At 39.4% G+C, this 22,391-nt stretch overlaps 1 protein-coding gene across 2 annotated transcripts in view; it reads right to left on the reverse strand.

The window, feature by feature from the left end:
- Window positions 1-22,391, reverse strand: part of DNAH5 (dynein axonemal heavy chain 5) — a 319,082-nt gene that overhangs the window by 115,618 nt on the left and 181,073 nt on the right. For both annotated transcript variants that reach the window (XM_026455693.1, XM_026455694.1), the window contains exons 38-46: window positions 22,027-22,221; window positions 16,095-16,229; window positions 15,161-15,268; window positions 12,240-12,393; window positions 9,437-9,583; window positions 6,468-6,709; window positions 3,167-3,343; window positions 1,567-1,768; window positions 547-689 (exon numbers count right to left, since the gene is read on the reverse strand). In XM_026455693.1, the coding sequence (XP_026311478.1) occupies window positions 547-689; window positions 1,567-1,768; window positions 3,167-3,343; window positions 6,468-6,709; window positions 9,437-9,583; window positions 12,240-12,393; window positions 15,161-15,268; window positions 16,095-16,229; window positions 22,027-22,221 (1,503 nt within the window). The remainder of the gene's footprint in view (window positions 1-546; window positions 690-1,566; window positions 1,769-3,166; window positions 3,344-6,467; window positions 6,710-9,436; window positions 9,584-12,239; window positions 12,394-15,160; window positions 15,269-16,094; window positions 16,230-22,026; window positions 22,222-22,391) is intronic.

Raw genomic sequence — 22,391 nt, forward strand, 5'->3', positions numbered from 1 at the left:
GCAGAGGTGGCAGTGAGCCAAGATTACACCATTGCACTCTAGCCTGGGTGACAGAGACTCCATCTTGGAAAAAAAAAAAGAAGAGGAAATTTGTATACACAAAGAAACACCATGAGAAGACGCAGTGAGAAGGCAGACATTCACGAGCCAAGGAGAGAGACCTCTGAAGAACGCAAGCCTGCCAACATCTTCATCCTGGACTTTCAGCTTCCAGAACAGAGAGAAAAGAAACTGCTGTTGTTTAGGCCACTTAGGCTGTGGTATTTTGTTACAGCAGCCCTAGCAAACTAGCTCAGTGATCAAAGCAGAAGCAATCCTTTGGGGAAAAGCAAGTCAAAATTTACTGTCAACTCACACATAAGAAATAATCACTTATTAATTATAACTATTCAACTCATATTTTAGTGGGGAATAATAAAAGAATAGTAGATAAGGTAACATTTTCATTGATTCAAAACTGCAACATAAAACATTTTACAATAAATGCAGGATGCTTCATGTCTTCCTTTAAAATATGCTACTGTTCATAAAAATTAAAAGTCATACCTTGCCCTGTTTAGCCATGGTTTGAATTAGAAAGTCAGTCCTCACATTGTCAACATTTGGCACCAGAATAGAGCCATACTCTGGGGTGGTATCAGACGGATACAGGTATTCTTGGGTACGTGTGTTCCAGTGCGTCCATGTACCTGAGATGAACAGAAGACATTTCCATCTCCATAGTAATAATTCAAGTCCGAACTGTAATGAGCAGACATCCTTGAAATCTTATGAGGTCACCTTCCAAATTCTCCCCATAAAATAAAGATCATTAAAATTAGCGATCTAAGTACACAAGTATGTGTTAGCTGAGTCAAAATGTCCCAAGGAACAATTTCAAGGTGTAAACCTAGGAAATACTAGGAAGTATTTCGGAATTTTTAAAAAAATATATATTAGTTTTCAATAGCATGAAGTACGTATAAAAATACAGAACACAGTGAGAGTAGCGTGTACCTAAAATCATTAATCACTTTCGAATGTCTAATCTCACACTCTTTTTATCAGGCAAAAGATCCTAGGCCTATGCATATGTATATTAAATATTTAATACATTATTATATCCCCATATATATGTACTTCATTTTTTGTATAAATGTACTTTATATATTTATACACACACCAATAACCTTAAAGTATATATCCATACAGAGATAAAGATATACAGCTGTGGGTATCTATATATCCACGTATTTGGCAAAAATATACTTTAAACTTTGTAACTTTTATATAAATTGCTGATTCTATTGAATGAACGACAGAAATGGATCTGATTTGGTTTTTCAAATGTTTCTTAATTCATTGAAAGTTTAGTGCACAATATATTTAACAGGAGGAAAATGTGCATTTGAAAAACAGATTTTTTAAACAGAAACCACTGTCACTTTCTTCACACACGAACATTTTCATATCTTACAGCCAAGAATGATACATCTCATTTAAAAAAATAGATATATTGTGTAAATATTGGCCATGTAGGGAAGAACGGCCCCCATGGGTTCCGTCTGGACGGGCAGGTGTCCTCACCGTCGGGCGCCACGTAGTAGTCGAAGGCGGTGTCCCCGGGGCCCCCTGGCGGCGGCAGCTCCAGCGTCCCCGCGGGCCGCGCGCGCAGCCAGAGCTCCAGGCGGCGCCGGCCGTCCAGCTCCAGCGCCGCCCCCGCGCTCCACAGCAGCGCGAACACGAACAGCCGCCCCAGGTGCGTCCGGCTCACCTCCCCGCCTTGCTCCTGAGAAGGAAAGACACTGTTTTTTTAACTACTTGATTCTCAAACCCAAACATTGCTCTAGGGTTTCAATGAAAACCGTAAATATAGAAACAAGACTCTAGTTTTCCTCCAAGAACAAGGAAAAGGATGAATATAACTGGAGAACAAATGAAGAACTGATCTCTGGAAATACCAAGTTGCCTTTAAAAATAACAGGGTTGGCCAGGCGCGGTGACTCACGCCTGTAATCCCAGCACTTTGGGAGGCCAAGGTGGGCGGATCACGAGGTCAGGAGATCGAGACCATCCTGGCTAACACGGTGAAACCCCGTCTCTACTAAAAAATACAAACAATTAGCCGTGCGTGGCGGCGGGCGCCTGTAGTCCCAGCTACTCGGGAGGCTGAGGCGGGAGAATGGCTTGAACCCGGGAGGCGGAGCTTGCAGTGAGCGGAGATCCGGCCACTGCACTCCAGCCTGGGCCACACAGCGAGACTCCGTCTCCAAAAATAAATAAATAAATAATAATAAAATAAAAATAAATTTTTTAAAAAACAGAGTTTATCGCAGCACTGTTCACCACAGCTAAGTTGGAGACAACCTAAGTGTCCATCAACAGATGAATGGATAAAGAAAAGTGCTACATACACACAAGGGAGCAGTATTCAGCCATAAAAAAAGAATGAGAGCCTGTCATTTGAACAACATGAATGGAACTGGAGGTTATCATGTTAAGTGAAATAAGCCAGGCACAGAAAGACAAGCTTGGTATATTCTCAATATTTGTGGGAGCTAAAAATTAAAACAATTGAAGTCATGGAGATAGAGTAGAAGGATGGTTACCAGAGGCTGGGAAGGGGAGTTGGGAGTGCGGACGAAGTGGAGATGATTAATGGGTACAAAAATACAGAGTGACTTGACTGCAGGCAGCAGTAATTCGTTGTGCACTTTAGAGTAACTGAGGGAGTACAATTGTAATGTTCATAACACAAAGAAAATGAAGAATGAGGTGACAAATACCCCATTCACCTTGATGTGGTTATTACACATTGCATACCGGTCTCAAAACATCTCATGCAACCCATAAATATACATACCTACTATGTACCCACAAAAATCAAAAATTACCACACACAATCATAATTGTGGAATACCTGTTGCATGACTTTGTTAACCTGCAATTAAATTCCAAATCCACGGTTAGCTTTATTTTTTGTTAAACGGATATGAAAAAATACCAAAATATGTGGGATCCATGTTTGAAATATTCCCCCTCCCCAAGAGCTCTAACCAAATCTAGTTTCAAATATAGTACTCTCTGCACAGCATGGCTACATTAATAAAAGAGAAAATATAGTACTCTCCGCACAGCATGGCTAAGTTGATAAGAGAGAATTTCTCTAGAAAGTTGAGCAATTTACCTTGAGAGGAATCAGGCCTTGGAGCATGTTAATGCTCTGCGTGATGACAAAGGCCTCCAGCACCTCCATCTTGTATTCTAAGTTCTGGACACAGAAGCGATACAAGTCCGGGAAAGACTCGGTGTACAGCTGACGAAGAATTTCTGCTTCTTGAGGCGAGCGTTTCTTAAGAAAACCCTGTCAGTTCACAGATAAGTGTATTCATGAAACTTACTAGCACACTAGGAAAATGGTCATTTGGGACCAAAATTTTATTTTATTTTATTTATTTATTTATTTATTTATTTATTTATTTATTTATTTATTTATTTTGAGACGGAGTCTCGCTCTGTCGCCCAGGCTGGAGTGCAGTGGCCGGATCTCAGCTCACTGCAAGCTCCGCCTCCCGGGTTTACGCCATTCTCCTGCCTCAGCCTCCAGAGTAGCTGGGACCACAGGCGCCCGCCACCTCGCCCGGCTAGTTTTTTGTATTTTTAGTAGAGACAGGGTTTCACCGTGGTCTTGATCTCCTGACCTTGTGATCCGCCCGCCTCGGCCTCCCAAAGTGCTGGGATTACAGGCGTGAGCCACCGCGCCTGGCCGGGAACAAAAATTTTAAAAGTATCTGTTAGTAATGATAATATTTAATGATTATACCACACACGATGTTCCAGGCTTTGTTACAAACTCCTCCGCGTATTAATTCATTTAATCTTCAAAACAACCCTACAAGGTAAGAACTGTTATTATCCTCCTTTTGCACAGGAGGAACCAGAGGCCCAGGAAGTGGAGGTAGCCTGCTCAGGAGCCCACCGCAAGCAGGTGGCAAGGGCAGAAGTCAGACCCAGAAAGCCTGGGCCTGCATGTTCAGCTACTACACTATGCATATGCTCATAGGTGAAGAAATAGTCTTCAATTCTTGATTAAAATATGCTGGGAGAAAATGAGAAGGCACATCTATGGAAATAACTCAGGGGGGAAAGTAAAGAATAAAAGATGAACAAAGGAAATCCATACCCAGATTTTTTTTCTTTTTTTGAGACAGGATCTTACTCTATCACTCAGGCTGGAGTACAGTGGCATGATCTCGGTTCACCACAACCTCCGCCTCCCAGGCTCAGGTGATCCTCTAGCCTCAGCCCCCCAAGTAGCTGGGACCACAGGTGCATGCCACTACACCCAGCTAATTTTTGTAATTTTTGTCGAGACAGGGTTTTGCCATATTGCCCAGGCTAGTCTCAAACTCCTTGCCTCAAGCAATCTGCCTGCATTGGCCTCCCAAAGTGCTGGTATTATAGGCATGAGCCACTGTGCCTGGCCCCCAGATTTTTTTAATGGAAAACAAAGATTTACCACAATTAGTTGTTTCTTTTTATTTCTTCTAATTTAATTAATAAACGATGTAGAAAAATATCAAGGAGATTCATGAAAATGGAGAATTTAGTCATTTGGGAAACCTAGTATTAAGAAACTGCACCTCGTTCAGAACAGAATACCACTTAACACACACTGTTTCCTTACGATGAGGCAAGTTCTCTTAAGGTCAAGAGATCAGCTCATTCTTCACCTCAATATTTCAAGAAACAATTAGAGACTCTGAACAGAAGCAATGAAATGTTGATTCTGAATTATTCATTAGTTCATGAATTTACCGTGATTCTACCTCAACAAGAACATAACACAGCACTTTTGAGCTGATGGAACCGAAAGACGACATTCACCAGGGCAGGTAACCAGCGTGGCTCCCTGAAGCTGACAGATGGCCAGCAACACAACTTTTCAATTGCTCTGCCCTCTAATAACTCTCAGAGCTGGCTTTCCTGTTCTAAACATTTCCAATCTGATTCTTCATGAGTCTTGCTCTTCCTAACAATTCCCCAAAAAGAAAATGCATTATTGAAAACATATAGGATATTATGAGGTGGGTGTAGCATTAACGTAAAGGTCTTATTCAGTCTCAATATGGACAGACTATAGCAAAAGCTTATTTTATAAATATCAAACTCATGCATTAGCTAGTATTCCTTAGCTAGTTGTATAAAAGTATTTTTCAAAAATCTTTTCGAAATGGAAGTATTTCGGAAAAATCACATATATACATTTTCACTTGTACTTTGCTGTAACTGTGGTTTCCAAGCCTGGCTATGTGGGAAAAAAAAATGTTGTGGCACTTAAAAGGAAAAAAAAAACAGAGAACAATCCTGAGTTGCCTCCCAGAGATTCTAATTGGTAAGATTGAAGTGTAACCCAATCATCTATATTTTAAAGAATTGTCATTAGTGATTACTTTTGCAAAGACAGGGCTGCAACCTTCTGCTTTTCTTCTCCTTAATGGATGGATAAGTTAATTTGAAATCTGAAACCTCTACAACTATTTTTAGTGACACATTCAACTATATGTCAACATCATTTTGCTGTATGATTCCCTTCTTCTTCACAGCTTCATACCAAATCTAAAGCCTTTTGCAACAGAGTTGAGTAAATTATGGAAAGACATTAGTAAAAAGTTAGGATATAACCATATAGAAATAAAAGTTTTAAGATGTAATGATATAATGTAAAATAAACATCTACTTTAGTTGAATTAGGAATTCAAATGTTTTCAATCAAAATCATCTTCAAAAAACTTAGGTGATGAAAATAATACAACCAACTACGTAAAACAAGATTTTTCATGTGGCTTATCTAATAAACATTCTGTTTTACATTATAATATTTATATAGCAAAATATCTAAGTTTGTGAGGCATTATTTATAATATAATTCTGATCAATATATTCTAGGGCATATTGCTGGTAATAAAATAACATACCTGATTATGAATTGATGAGATGTTATCTGAAATATTATTGCCAAATTCAAATTTAGAACTAATGTTATAACTAATGAATCTCATAAAAATTCCTTTTATGCAATTTTAACAAACTGACTTCAAGTTAATGTTCTAAGATGGTCCTCCTAAACTTTATGTGAGTGTGTACCTTTCAAAAATATCATGCATCCCCAAAGTGATCAAATTAAATTTTACTTATTCCATCCTCAGACACAGTTTGGCAAGACTGTTGGTTCATACAGGCCTGGCAATTCCTCTACAACCCAGGGGTTGGAAATCCCAGTTCACAAGTGACTAGAAGAGTAATGAAGCAACATGTTAGGAGCAATCAGCGTTTGAATGTCCCAGTGCATTCAAGGTATCTTCCATAAACATTAGCATAAAAATGCAATTACACTGCCATCTGCAGAAAAATTGGCACACACACTACAAGAATGCTAAAGGGTCTGTTTTCCTTTGTAATTATACAAAAGAAGGATTCAATTATACCTCAAGAATAGGACTCCAATCAAGGATAGAAGAGCTCATGAAAACCATTCCATTTCTTGAGACGGTGGCAGGAGAAGCATTGTCAATGTTATGAGGCTCGAAAACGATCTTGCAGTTTGGAGCCATGGGAATCCGATCACCATTGGCAAGGGTTAGAGTTTTGTTATCATCCAAAACAGAATTCAGATTTTCAATCCAGATGGCATCTACTGGACCATCAAGAATTATCCAGATATGTTCCCCTAGAATACCCCACCAAAGGGAGAAAAAAAAAATACATACACACATGCAGTGCATGTACACATAAGTTTAAAAGAGTTTGAAGAAGTACTATATTCGATGTAATTTTCATTAAATTTTTAAATACAGTTTTGTCTAAATGATTACCTTGTTTTATCACAAAGGATCTTCAAAGATCTTTACAATAGCAGTCAAGGCCCATAATTAAATCAAAAAGTCATTTGTTTATTGGACAAATATTCATTGAGCACCTTGCACACGTCACTGTTCTAGGGACTGGGGATATTGTGATAAGTGAGACAATATCCTGCTTTTGCAGAGCTTACATTCTAAGGAGTAGAGATGACAAGCAATCAAATAAAGAAAAGTTTAACACGCGAAAAATTAAGTAGAATGAGGGCATGGGGTATGTTTTAGATAAGGTAGTCAATAAAATATTCCAGGAAGAGAATGGAGTGATGTAAAGATCTAGAGGTAGAATATTCCAGACAGCAAGAACAGAAAGTGCTAAGCCCCTGAAGCAGGTACAGGCTTAGTGTAATACAATGGACTGAATGTTTGTGTCCCCCCAAAATATCCTCATGAACGAGATTAGTGTCCTTATAAAGAGACCTCAGAGAACCCCCTTGCCCTTCTGCAACATGGGGTACAGCAAGAAATCAGCAGACTGCAACCATGAAGAAAGCCTTCGCCAGAACCCGACCATGCTGGCTCCCTGATCTCAGACTTACTTCCAGCCTCTGGAACTATGAGAAGTGAATGTCTATTATTTATAAGCCACCCAGTCTCTAGCATCCCAAACTAAGGTGATCACGTTCCAGGAACAATAAGAAGCAGAACCTGAATGGCAAAAAGAGGAGGAGGGGGAGAGGTATATGAGGGCAGTGGGAAAGACAGAGCTATGGAACCCATTCTGGTTTGCACCTAAGTCTAAGGCGTCCAGTAGAGATCCTCATAGAGTTGTCGAGTTGGGAATTCAGGAGAGAGGTCAGAGCTGGAGATTAAAATGTGAACCCACCAGTTTAGAGATGGGATTTAAAGCTATGGGCCTGGGTAAGTTTCTTCTTGGTAAGTGTGGAGAGAGAAGAGGGCTTAAGACAGAGGCTCTGTAACCCTTACACTTCTGGCACGGTCTCCTGTGTTTGTTCCCCTTTCTTCCAGGCTTCTCAAGGAAGCAGAAGTGGAAAAAGAGCTAGCAGGATGAGGGATCCCTGCAACCCAGGGAAGGAAGGGTTTCAAGAAGGCAGGCGATCGACTGTGCCAAATGCTACTGAGGGCAGTACCAGACTGAGAACTGGCAATTTGTATTTGACAAGCTGGAGGTCACGGGTGTCTTTGATACCGCAATTTCAGAGGAGCGCTGGGCACAAAACCTGACAGCAGTCACACGAGGATATACTTGGAGGTAGAGAAAATGACAAACATCGGCAGAATGCTCAGCAAGAATGTCATTGTAAATTTAGGTTTTTGATTTAACAGTAGCATTCCTCTTACTTTCTCAACTACTACCTTCTCTTACTCACCAACACCACTATCTGTCTCGTGTTTCTAAATTTTCTTTGTTATGCAACAACTGTGGAATTGTCTATTTCAAATAAAGTGCTTTGAACATCCTAATCAAGTTTATTCAACCAGCAATTCAAGTAAAATAAAATGGTGATCTAATCACCAGAGTCACTTTGAAAGAACAAGCAAATGTTGCCTTTTTTTAATGTGGAAAGAAGGAGAAAAAAAAAAAAGCCTCTGAGCTCTTGTTCTTTTAAGTCACATTTGGTCACTGGGTCTGTGTTTACAATGGATTACTGGAACAAATCAGAAAGAAAATTTGATTTATTTCCAGTAGAACAAAAACAATTTCTAATATGAGCACATTTTTTAAATGAAGCATTTTCATTGATCTTTGGATAATTAATATTAGCATTATCAGCTACATTCCTTAAATGAGAACTTCAATGGTACAACTTTAAACATTTTTCAGAAGGACATTGTTGCCCAAAGGGTAAACCCAGGAAGCCCAAATATCTCCTTCTTCCCCTGCTTCTCTCTCTCTGCAGTTGTATTCACTGTGCCTTTGCCTACTCACTCAGGAGTGAGGAAATCAAATGAGAAGACAGCTGATATCACCTCTTCCTTCCTAGTTTATATTCTGAGAACATTGGGTTCAATTTACAAAGTCCATAAGTGAGGGACTATTCAGACTGAACCGCTAGCCCTTAATGAGTTTGTTTAAACAACTGAACACCAATGTCCATCTACACAGAATAATTTATTAGTTCAATGTAGACTTCATTTTTGCTACACACAATTTTCTCTCCCAAATAACCCATTTTCCCTGTGATTTTATAGAGAAATCAATTCTTTAAAAATAGGTTGTACTTAAATGAGAGTAACACCAGTAAAATATTCAGTGAAAATAGTTATGGTAAAATCACTTTATTCAATACTATCAATTTTCCTTAACAGCTTTTTCCATCTATTTTATTCCAAGACATCACAGGGATATGGACTTTTTTTTTAGAAAATATTATTTCAAAAAAGGGAGCATTTTAAATACTGTAATCAATAATTTCATTATTTCAACATTCACAAATATCATACTGATTTATGACTTCTTAGTCTTGGCTAAGATATTATACGGTGAATACAGTTGTTCTACTAATTCTGTATAGCCTCCAAGGATTTTATCTAGAAGTATATATCTAAAATAATCCTTGTAATTTATCTTCTACCTTTCTTTGCTCTTAATGTTTTCCTCCAAAGTGTAGAAAATATCCCATCAGTCCAGTCATTTGTGGCAACGTCCAGCCGACCAAACATCTGTGGGGCAGTAACTGCTTTGGGATTCATCCTCATTTCCCGGTGCGGTTTTCCACAATCTGTACCAAGTAAATCCAAATTTGAGACATCTCAGAGGGGAAGTGAACCATCATTAAGCAACATTGCACTAATTTGTGGTGTACTGTCAGCAGGTGCTCAAAATATGAAAACTGCAGAACTACATTGAAAATATGTCTTACTGCATTCTAAGTTACCATAATTAGCTTCATTATATCACATTGACTAAAGCACTTTTTCATCTTCTTTAGAGAAAATTGCATATTGTTTAGGGGCGAAAAAGGATACCATGCTGGAATTTATGAAGGTACTAATATAATCTGGAAGCTCTCTAAATTTCATGGCTCAAAAAAAAATCCTTGGTTTAAGCTACACTAGATTAAATCTTGTGCCTGAAATACCCCCTAGAAGATGCGTCATTCTCTCCATTATCAGCTTTGATTTGTGATATGTTTTCTTGCTCACCTTGAAAACGGTAAGTTAAATGAAATTTGCATGAATCAAGGACTTTCTTTTGTGGCCAGGAAATGTTTTCAAGAAGAAATATATCCAAATCTTTCAAACCCTAAGCTGACTCTTCAATGGGCTGGCATTCTGTGCATAAGGGACTGTGGTTAATGAGCAGAAGAGTGAATAATAAGGTTTAAAGTATAAAATTACAAAAATGGGCTGGGTGCGGTGGCTCATGCCTGTAATCCCAGCACTTCAGGGGGCCGAGGCGGGCAGATCTCAAGGTTGGGAGTTCAAGACCAGCCTAGCCAACATGGTGAAACCTCATCTCTACTAAAAATACAAAAATTAGCCGGGTGTGGTGGAAGTGCCAAAGCACTTCCTTGGGTATATCATTTTCTCTCCAATCCCTCCTACTGGCACAGGCTCATTTTTCTGCTGGAAATATTTTTTATCAATCTGGTACTCAACCCTCAAGCCTCGGATGAAGTAGCACCTGGTCTGTATGCCTTTCTGTAATTCCTTAGAGGATTTTCTGATCTCTTTGGCCTCTACTCACAAGAAACTTATCCAAAACTTCCTTATAACAATTCCCCGTTAAGTTATAATTATCTCTATGTTTATGTCCTGCTTCTAATACAGAACCCGACAGATCTTCAAATTATGGAATGTTAAAGACACATGATGAGATATATGCTAAATCAGGGAACAAATAATAAGCATCGCCCTTGCACTTCTTCAGCAGAAGTTCAATTAGCTTCTCACTCTTTTGGAGTATTAACGTTTTCAGTTAGAAACAATGTGTTCCTTAAGTAAGATGAATGTTTCCTCTACTACTAAAACCGAAACCAAGTTAAACAGCAAATAGTCCAATGATTAATTCATCTTTGCAAGGAACTTCTCCAGAATCAGTGACGCCATACAGATTACATAATTTAGACATACCATACATAATGTATCTATATTGTTTAATATTTAGTGCTCATTTTGTTCAAGTCATTGTATCATATGCATTTATAGTTTATTGTTAACAAAAGGCAGCTTTGTAACTGCAACAAAAATATTACTGAGAAAAATTTGAGAGAAAGAACACAATCATTTAAAAACATAAAATCCCAAAACAGAATCTTAATAGCATACATGAAAGACCATGTGATAAGTACTGCAGGTTGGAGTGGTCAGTTTTGGTAGAGGTAGTTGTTAGCTGAGAACACACTGTATCTCAGTCTGAGGACTGCCTGGTAGCGTCCTAGGAGACAGAATTCACTTCCTTCAATAACTGAGGAAACAAAGACCAAATCCAACACGTACAGGGGCCCACAGTAAATACTGGCAATCCTCAGCAACCACCAACAATGTACCAGTGTTGCATCAGTAGCAGTGCACTGAGGTTCCAGGAACTGCCTGAAAGCCCACCCAGGTACCTCTTTGCTGGGTGGGCTTTCAGGCAGCTCCTGGAATCTCAGTGCACTGCTATGTATTTTGCATTCCAACAGCCAAGGCTCTGTGACATTTTGGAATGTCTACGGGATGCCAATGTTTTTAGAAAAAGAGTCATCAAGGTCCGATCGGAACTAGAGAATACAAGAATAATCATGAACATGGTAATGTCCATTATCCTTAGATGACTTTAGATGTAAGGCTTAGGGACATCTGGAAATGAAATGCATTTATTTAACTTCACTAAAACAAATCTGATTCCAAATGGGAAGGTAATTTATGATTGAGATTGGGATGACTTCGGCACATAGAACATAAGAACATAAGAGGTGGGTTTGGAATTATTTGCTACTTATTGGGAGACAGTGTGTTGTATTTTGTGTTTACTGGGAAATGGCATGGTATGTTGGGAAAATTGGGCTTTTTTTAAGCACGCCCTGACCTTAACTCTGAGTCCCAACACTTGCCATCTTCGTGACCTTGGGCGTTTTTGAATTTGAGCCTTGATTTTCATACAAAATAGGGATAGTAATAACCACCTCTCAAGATCATTGTGAAAGTCAAATTACATAACATACGTAAAACATACAGTGCAGTGCATAACGTCATCTAAAAATGGGGTTTTTTCCCTCTCTGGTCCATTAATGTAATATGTTATCTCTAAAATGTTCCCAATAATTAATAAAGCAGTATTTCCTCCTATAAAAATATATTATTGTATCTGCCTTTGCATACCTCGTGGGCATTCAAATGTGTCACCACTATTTAAATGGGCCACCCCAGGCACTGACCTTGGCTGCCCCGTACCTGTCATGGCTCTCATCAACGTGTGGATGCAGGTGGTCTTCCCAGCCCCACTGGGCCCCAGGGTCATCATCCCATGCCGCACCCTCTGTGTTTCGAATAGCTGGATGACCTTCAGTTTCCAAGGAGGATGGTTGATTAAACCGGCTTCTTCAACCTGAAAACATAAGAGAATCCCCACATTGAAACACAACAATGATAGCCGGGCACGGTGGCTCACGGTTGTAATCCCAGCACTTTGGGAGGCCAAGGCGGGCAGATCACAAGGTCAGGAGTTCAAGACCAGCCAGGCCAACATGGCGAAACCCCATCTCGACTAAAAAATTACAAAAATTAGCCTGGCATGGTGGCGTGAGCCTGTAATCCCAGCTACTCAGGAGGCTGAAGCAGAAGAATTGCTTGAACCCAGGAGGCGGAGGTTGCAGTGAGCCAAGATCACACCACTGCACTCCAGCCTGGGCAACAGAGCAAGACTCCCTCTCAAAAAAAAGAAACACATCAATGACAATCTCAATTTACCATTATGCAAAAAAAAAAAAAAAAAAAAAAAAACACAGACGTGGGGAGGAAGGAGGAGGATTTACTTTTTAATGAGTACACGGTTTCAATTTGGGATGATAAAAAAGGTTCTGAAGATGGATGGTGGATGGTGGTGGTAATACTTGCTCAACAATGTTAATTCTTCTTAAAAAGGAATAAAATGTAAATTTTATGTTGTATTTTTACCACAAAAAATACATTGCATGAAAAATACTTATTTACATAGACAAATATCTGGCTGAATGTAGTGAAGATGTTATCCCAAACTAATAAGAAATATCCACATTTATCTTTGGGAATTGAAAACATTTATATAAATATTCTATTGAATGAATATCTGAGGAGCAACTTAAAGACTCAAATGGCAAAATGTATTTTAAATGTTTAATTTAAAAGGTGATACTTCTAACTAGAAAAATGGATAGCATACTACGTTGATTAAAATTCCATATAAATTTCAAGCTGTCTGTATATGTCCACTGCAGAGTTTCTATCTATCAATGCATGTATGGAAGTTACTCTGTGCCAAATATTCTTCTAAGATCAATCTTTATAATAACATGATGGAAATCTTTATAATAACATGATGGAAGGGATACTATTAACATCTTCATTTTACAGATAAGGAAATTGAAGCAGAGTGACTAAGCAATTTGCCCAAGATGATTAAGCTTGTGAAACTATGGAATGCATGTTTAAGCCCAAGAAGTTCAAATCCACAGTCCATGCACTTAACCATCATGCTATGCTTGAACTCACAGTATACAATGATTTCAATTTTACTTAAATACTTGTTTATAATAATCGTGTATCATTTTATGCTATGATTTGCTCTTCACATTTTTATATGCTGCAAATTACTAACGTAAGTCATCATATTAATTACTTAATGCTTAGCTTTTTTATGTTGTTAGATTTTTTTTAGAGATAGAGTCTCATTCAGTCACCCCATGTTGGAGTGCAGTGGCGCGATCACAGCTCACTGCAGCCTCAAAGTCCCAGGCTCAGGTGATCCTCCTGCCTCAGTTGCGTGAGTAGTTGGGACTATAGGCATGCACCACTGCACCAGACTAATTTTTTAATTTATTTGTAGAGACGAGGTCTCACTATGTTGCTCAGGCTGGCTTCAAGTAATCCCCCAACATTGGCCTATCAAAGCACTGGGACTACTGGCACGAGCCACCACATCCGGCCCAATACTTAGCTTTTAGCTAGTGTTAAAATTAGTTTAGCCAAAAAATGAAGAAACCACTTGCAGACAAATTATCACTCTTGCCTGATCAGGAAATTTAGACATTTATATACCACATTTTCAAAGCAAAATATACAATAAGTACTGTTACGTTTGATTTCCTTGTTTCGTTTTGTTTGTTTTTGAGACAGAGTCTCCCTCTGTCACTCAGGCTGGAGTGCGGTGGTGCCATCACTGCCCACTGCAGCTCGGCCTCCTAGGCTCAACTGATCCTCCCACCTCAGCATCCAGAGTAGATGGGCCTATAGGCACATGCCACCATGCCCGACTAATTTTTTGGATTTTTGGTAGAGACAGGGTTTCACCATGTTGCCCAGACTGGTCTCAAACTCCTGGGCTCAAGTGATCCATCCACCTTGGCCTCCCAGCGTGCAGGGATTACAGGCATGAGCCACCACACCTGGCCACATTTGATTTTTATTACAACTATTTTCAGAGAATTGAAGTGCAATTTATAAATATGAGCTAATCACCACTTCTATAAAACATTTTTTTCCAAACTCTTCTTCATAGAAAAAGAAATTGAGGCATAAGGTTTACATAATCTATTTCCACTCCCAGGAAGACTATAAAAAGTTGAAGCTGCACCAAGTAGCATGGGAAGTCCAGACACAACCTGATATACATAGTGTGGTGGTTTCCCCCACCCTACCCACCACATCCCACCACCAGAGTCTGAGCAAGAAGCCACAAGTACTGAGGAAAGAGAAGCCACATGAGATCACTGCAAATAACATGCAGAGGCAGGAATCCAACAATCAGGCAACACAGCCAACACCAGGGCAGAGCTAAGCTAAGCCAAGCTCCAGAGAGGCAGCCAGATGAGCCCCATCCACACCCTGCTAACCAATCACATTTCATTTCAGAATCTGGTGTAGAATGGTTTCCACCAATAACAGGGCTACTCGCACATGACTAGCTGACACGTGGCTGTGCAATGGTAGGAGACCCAGGGCAGGGGGAGTTTGACCCGTGGTATGCATTGGCCTCCCTTAAAACAGCAGTGTTAGCTTCACTGTTGTTATTTTTGCTGCTCAGAGTGCACAGGTTGGAGCCACAGCAGCCCCACTTTATTCCCATTAAATTCAGATGAAACAGACACCAGCCCTCGATGCCCTGTGAAGCATATTACCTGTCTACTGATTGCTGCTTCCAGTTCAGGGTAACCTGCCTTGTCCAGAAGAATATTTGGAAAGAGATCTTCAATCAAACTCAAAAACAAGGGTTCATCCTCATCAATCTAAAAAAGAAAAGAATGGCAAATCAGACCAATTATTCTGGCACAAACATAGCAACATGCAGATAAACTGGAAATGCCCAACACAGTCCAGGTTATTGCAATGTAACCACTAACAAATAACATATCACCTTTATTGAAGTTAAGTAACATTTTCCTCATCTTTCCCATAAATTAAAAAAATATTAAAGAGGAAGACAACAGGGAGAAAGGAAAGAAATAGAAGGAAAGACAATACTATCTATGTGACAATCTTTCCATAAAATAGTTAGTTTTGGGGGATACCATATAGTCCACAATTTCTAATTTAAACTTCAAAGAATTTTTAAATTCGAAATTAATAGCAGGTTTGTGAATTGAAATTTGGTGTATACTTTCAATTTAAAATAAAAATCTATTGTTTTGTCACCCTTTACATAGATCCACAGATAGTGGGCATTGATTATCAGTCTCTATTGTGAAATAATAGTGTGAAACTATCACACACTTGTAGAATTTACACATCATTTCCTACCAGGCTCTACCAGACTCCAAAGGTGAGATTTTAGTTCTAAAACACAAAAATGATTCAAGGTATTTGGCATCTTAACGTGTATTTTTTTTAATCCATTTCAATTCGACTGGAATAGGCACATTTCAGAGTGGATAGGAGTCACTACCCCAAAAAATGTCTGAAAAAGTATAATTTAAAGTGATGCTCTCCAGCACTTTATCTGACAATTAGGCATTTTAAATGAGCTTTTTAAATAAATATTTTGGAGTCTCATATATGGGCAGTTAGTCGAACTGATATTCAAGTAGGTGGAACATTTCCATCTGTGAGTGTTACCAGTTTAGAAAGATTCATGTCCCGCAGTACACGCATGACAATCGTGGACTCCGTATCCATTGGATTGGCTCTTTTTGCTGCTCCCAAGGTCCGAAGAACCGACAGAATGTTACGCAGGCCAAAGTCATAATGAACCTAGAGAATATGAGATACATTGGGCTTATTTTCAACATGAAAATACTTGCAGAAGCCACATGAATCTGACAGAAATTATATTCACAATAATGAATAAATGCTGGTTTCCCTTCAGAAAATGCATACACACAATGGGGTAAAAGATTTCTATATAGATGTACTTTTTGAGCAAATAGGGAATATCCCAAAGAGTCCTCCCATGTGCCATCATTAGCTTAGGCCCTTAGATCAGAACTAGCTGCTATAGCTTGACAGGGAAAAAGCAATAAATTTCTTCTTGGAGTACAGACATCCCTTTGAGTTTATTCTTAATCAATCATACATAAGGAAATTTGCTCATCTCTCTAAAGTTAAAATTCAGAACCAGAATTAAACTGGGACTGCACTCATGACTGTCATATACATAGAGATATATGTGCCTTTTTCATGGTAAGTAAGAAGACAGGAGAATCGGGGAGAAAAAAAGCAGCTGTGCTTCAGGATTACCTGAAGGAGGAAGGATAAGGACAAATTAGAAAGTCAAGCTCTCAGCTTTGTCATTCCCTTACTATATATTTATAAAAACTCAATTATGTCAAATTTCCATATATAAAGTGAATAATCAAAATTTAATTATCCAATCATTGTGGAAAACAGTAAGGTGGTTCCTCAAAAAATTAAAAACAGAATGATATGATCCAGCACTCCCAATTCTGGGTATATAGCCAAAAGAATTGAAAGAATGGGCCAGGCACAGTGGCTCACAACCATAATCCCAGCATTTTGGGAGACCAAGTGGGGCAGATCACTTAAGGCCAGGAGTTTGAGACCAGCCTGGCCAAGATGATGAAACCCCATCTCTACCAAAAAATTACAAAAATTAACCAAGCGTGGTGGTGTGCATCTGTGATCCCAGCTACTCAGGAGGCTGAGGCATGAGAATCACTTAAACCCAGGAAGCAGAGGTTGCAGTGAGCCGAGATTGCACCTGTACTCCAGCCTGGGCAGCAGAGCAAGACTCTGTCTTGCAAATAAATAAATACATACATACATACATACATACATACATACATAAATGCATATAAGCATGGTTTCAAAGAGATACCAGCATATCCATGTTCACAGCATCACCATTCATGATAGCCAAGAGGTGGAAGCAACCCAAATGTCCATTGACAGATTAATGGATAAACAAAATGTGGTATATACATAGAACAGAATATTATTTAGCCATAAAAAGAAAGGACATCCTGTCACATGCTAAAACATGAATGAACCTTGAAGACAGTATGCTCAGTAAAATATGCCAGTCACAAGAAATCAAATATTATATGATTTCATTTATACGAACTATTGGCAATAGTCAAATTCATAGAAACAGGAAGTAGAATGATGGTTACCAGGGGCTAAGGGAGGAGAAAAAGAGAAGTTGTTGTTTAGTGGGCACAGAGTTTCAGTTTTTCAAGATGAAAACTTTACAGAGATCTATTTCACAACATTGTGAATATACTTAACACTATTGAACTGTACACTTAAAATGGTTAAGATAGTAAATTTAATTTTATATGCTTTTACCACAATAAAAAATGGTGTATAGGAAAAAACTACAGTTATCTGCTGAGGTAATTGGGAGCAGTATGCCTCACTTAATACTAGTCATTTGGAAGATGGAGCACATAAAAATATTCAAATCGAGTTCCCACCTTCAGGGAATTTAAATTCTAATAAAGATAATAAAATAGAAATATGAATAAAATTGTATAAAAGTAACAATGACTTAAAAGTGTTGGTGAGTAAAACTAATCATGAGAAATTTCCTATCAGAGTTGGACTCAGTTAAATCTGTGGGCATGAAGGGAAAGTCACAGAATGTTCACCAAGAGATCAGTATGGGTCCAACTATTTTGCACACATTGATTTATTACATTTCACAATGACTTTGTGAACATAGGTGGTAGGAGTGAGGGAAGTAGTGAAGTGGTAGTGAAGATAAGAGCAGGAGCCAGTGATGTGGGAAGTTTTTTCCATTCAAGAAACAGCATGGAAAAAATATTTATTTGAAAGATAAGTTATATGGTTTGACCGTATCCCCACCCAAATCTCATCTGGAATTGTAGTCCCCATAATGCCCGTGTGTCGTTGGAGGCACCAGGTGGAGGTAATCGAATCATGCTGTTCTCATGATAGTAAGTGAGTTCTCACAAGATCTGCTGGTTTTATAAGGGGCTTTTCCCCCTCTTTGCTCACCACTTCTTCCTAATGCCACATGAAAAAGAACATGTTTGCTTCCCCTTCTGCCATAATTGTAAGTTTCCTGAGGCCTTCCCAGCCATGCTGAAGTGTGATTCAATTAAACCTCTTTCCTTTATAAACTACCCAGTCTCAAGTATGTCTTTATTACCAACAGGAGAACAGACTAGTAAATTGGTGCCACATAGAGTGGGGTGCTACTATAAAGATACCTGAAAATATGGAAGTGACTTTGGAACTGGGTAACAGGCAGAGGTTGGAACAGTTTGGATGGCTCAGAAGAAGACAGTAAAATGTAGGAAAGTTTGGAACTTCCTAGAGACTTGAAGGCTCAGAAGACAAGAAGATATGAAAATGTTTTCAACTTCCTAGAGAATTGTTGAATGGCTTTGAGCAAAACACTGAGAGTTATATGGACAATGATTTCCAGGTGAGGTGGTCTCAGATAAAGATGGGGAACCTGTTGGGAACAGGAGTAAAGGTCACTGTTACTATACAAAGAGACTGGCGGCATTTTGCCCCTGCCCCAGAGATCTGTGAAACTTTGAACTTGAGAGAAATGATTTAGGGTATCTGGTGGAAGAACTTTCTAAATGGCAAAGCTTTCAAGAGGAAGCAGAGCATAAAAGTTTTGAAAATTTGCACCTGATGATGCAATAGAAAAGAAAACCCCATTTTCTGGAGGAGAAATTAAGGCAGCTGCATAAATTTGCGTAGCTAAAGAAGATTTGATGTTAATCAACAAGACAATGGAGAAACTATCTCCAGAGCATGTTAGAGACTTTCATGGCAGCCCCTTCCCATCACAGGCCCAGAGGACTAGGAGGAAAAATGGTTTCCTGGGCCAGGTCCAGGGTCCCCCTGCTGTGTGTAGGCATGGGACTTGGTGCACTGCATCCCAGCAACTCCAGCCGAGGCTAAAAGAAGCCAGCATATAGCTCAGGCCATTGCTTGAGAGGGTGCAAGCCCCAAGCTTTGGCAGCTTCCATGTGGTGCTGGGCCTGCAGGTGTGCAGAAGATAAAAATTGAGGTTTGGGAACCTCCGCCTAGATTTCAGAGGATGTATGGAAAAAACAAGATGTCCAGGCAGAAGTTTCCTGCAGGGGTGGAGCCCTCATTGAGAACCTCTGCTAGAGCAGTGCAGAAGGGAAACATGGGATTGGAGGCCCCACACAGAGTCCCCACTGGGACACTGCCTAGTGGAGCTGTGAGAAAACGGCCACCATCCTCCAGAAGCCAGAATGGTAGTTCCACTGACCGCTTGTACTGTGCACCTAGGAAAGCCACAGACACTCAATATCAGGCCATGAAAGCAGCCAGGAGCGGGGCTGTACCCTGCAAAGCCACAGAGGTGGAGCTGCCCAAGGCTTTAGGAGCCCACCTCTTGCATCAGTATGACCTGGATGTGAGACATGGAGTCAAAGCAGATCATTTTGGAAATTTAATGTTTAATTACTGCCTTATTGGATTTTGGACTTGCGTTGGGGCCTGTAGCCTCTTTGTTTCAGCCAACTTCTCCCATTTGGAACAGGTGTATTTTTTTACCCAATGCCTGTACCCCCATTGTATCTAGGAATTAACTAACTTGCTTTTGATTTTACAGGCTCATAGGTAAAAGGGACTTGTCTTGTCTCAGATGAGACTTTGGACTTAGACTTTTGAGTTAATGCTGGAATGAGTTAAGACTTTTGGAGACTGTTGGAAGGGCATGACTGTATTGTGAATTGTAAGGACATGAGATCTTGAAGGGGCCAGGGGCAGAATGATATGATTTAGCTGTGTTCCCACCTAAATCTCATCCTGAACTGTAGTTCCCATAATCCCCACATGTCACTGGAGGGTCTCAGTGGAAGGTAATTTAATCGTGGGGGTGGTTACCCTCATGCTGTTCTCATTATAGTGAGTTCTCATGAGATCTGATGGTTTTATAAGGGGCTTTTCCCCCTCTTCGCCAGCACTTCTCCTTCCTGCCACCATGTGAAGAGGATGTGTTTGCTTCCCCTTCCACCATGATTGTAAGTTTCATGAGGCCTTCCCAGCCATACTGAAGTGTGATTCAATTAAACCTCTTTCCTTTATAAATTACCCAGTCTCAGGTATGTCTTTATTGGCAGCATGAGAACAGACTAATACAATAAGAATGAGTGAGTAAGGGCTCCAATAAGCAGAAGAAACCAAGAATGTTGGAGACAAAATGTTAGGGTCAGACTAGCCAGAAAGGCTCAATGGCCAGAGCCAGAAGAATCTGTGTGTGTCTGAACACTCACAGGAAAAGCACTTTTGAGTAGGAATGTAATTAGGTTGAACCTGTGGGTATAAAAAGTATTAAAGATTCAAAGAAGTTTGAAATGGAAGCCTAAGTGATAAGATAGAACAAAGGTTATATATGTTAGGAAGTGTTATTCATATTATAGTCTTATGTTTACTGCACTGTGTCATTATTTAGCATATATTTTTAGTAATTTTCACTGATATGTACTAAAAAATTGTGGCATGATGCCCACCTCCTGGTGGTCATATCCTTATATGATATCACCTTGAGAGTAGGCAGGACCTGTGATTTTCTTCTTCTAACTAATAGAATACAGCAGAGACAACAGGTTGTACATGATCATGTGTGTGTGATTATGTGGTCACATTAGATTAGACTGTAGCACTCGTTTTGCTGAAAACACTTTCCTTGCTGACTTTGAGAAAGTAAGTGATCATGTTGGGGAAACCCATATAGCAAGGAACTATGCACTGCCTGTAGGAACTACAGATGGCCTCCAGAAAAGAGCCAGCAAGAAATCAAAGCCCTCAATCTTACACCCTCAACTAACAGAATTCCGCTAACAACCAGAGTGAGCTCAGAAGTAGATTGTCCCCATTCGAGCATCAGATGAAACCACAGCCCCAGCCAACGCCTTGACTGTAGCCTTGTTAGACACAAACCACAGGACTCATTTCAGCTAACTCCTGACCCACAGACACCATGTAGTAATAAATGTACATTGTTACAAGACACAAAGTTTGTGGTATGATTGTTAGATGACTGTTATGCAGCAATAGATAACTAATGCAGAAGTATATGTTTAATTCCATGACTTTTAACTATGAAACCTCATGATGCCTGAACCTGCAACCCTAAACAGTCGAGGAAACTAGCAAGAAGGTTGCAACATATAAACAAGACAGTTACCAAACCTTGGTCAAATACTCAAGTGAGCTTAGAATTAGGAAGAATAAATCATTGAGAGGTTCCTACAAATAATGAAAACACATAACACACATGACAATGAATCTATAAGTGGTATAAACAGCCAATGTTAATATCCATAAATCTTTGGCTCTTAAACCAGTGCACATAATATTCACTTCATTTCTACGCTGTAAATATTAATTTATTTAAATGTACTTCTTCATAAAACTATGCATATAACATTTTTTGTAGTAATATACCTTTCTACTTAGCATCAATAAAATCCTTTGTCAACAAGCCTCGTCTAATATTTCTCAAAATGAGAACATTCTGCTGAATAGAAAAATGAAACATGCCTAAGTGCATAAGACCTCCGAGATGACACACCTGCTTAGAAAGCTGCTCCTCACACAGTTTGTAGAGCGTGAAAAACTTCCTGGCCAAAACAACATTGTCAATGAAGCCACAACTAGCCAACTTCACCCTTATGATAATCTGACGGTCAGGCACCATCATGGCCACTGAGCGGAAATTAATCTTCAAGTTTTCAGGGAGTTCCTGCCGTCCGGCATAGCCAGGATTCTAAACAGAAAATAAAGTCCAAGGATGAATGATGCAATCAAGCACAAGTCAGCATGATATTAAAAGATTCACTGTGTACACACAAGTCTGGAATGACAATCAGGGAACTCATTTACATATCTCACTCTCCTTTTACCTGGACAGGCTAAATCATGAGTTATTCATATGAT

This window comes from Piliocolobus tephrosceles, chromosome 4, assembly GCF_002776525.5.
Source record: "Piliocolobus tephrosceles isolate RC106 chromosome 4, ASM277652v3, whole genome shotgun sequence".
NCBI lineage: Eukaryota > Metazoa > Chordata > Mammalia > Primates > Cercopithecidae > Piliocolobus > Piliocolobus tephrosceles.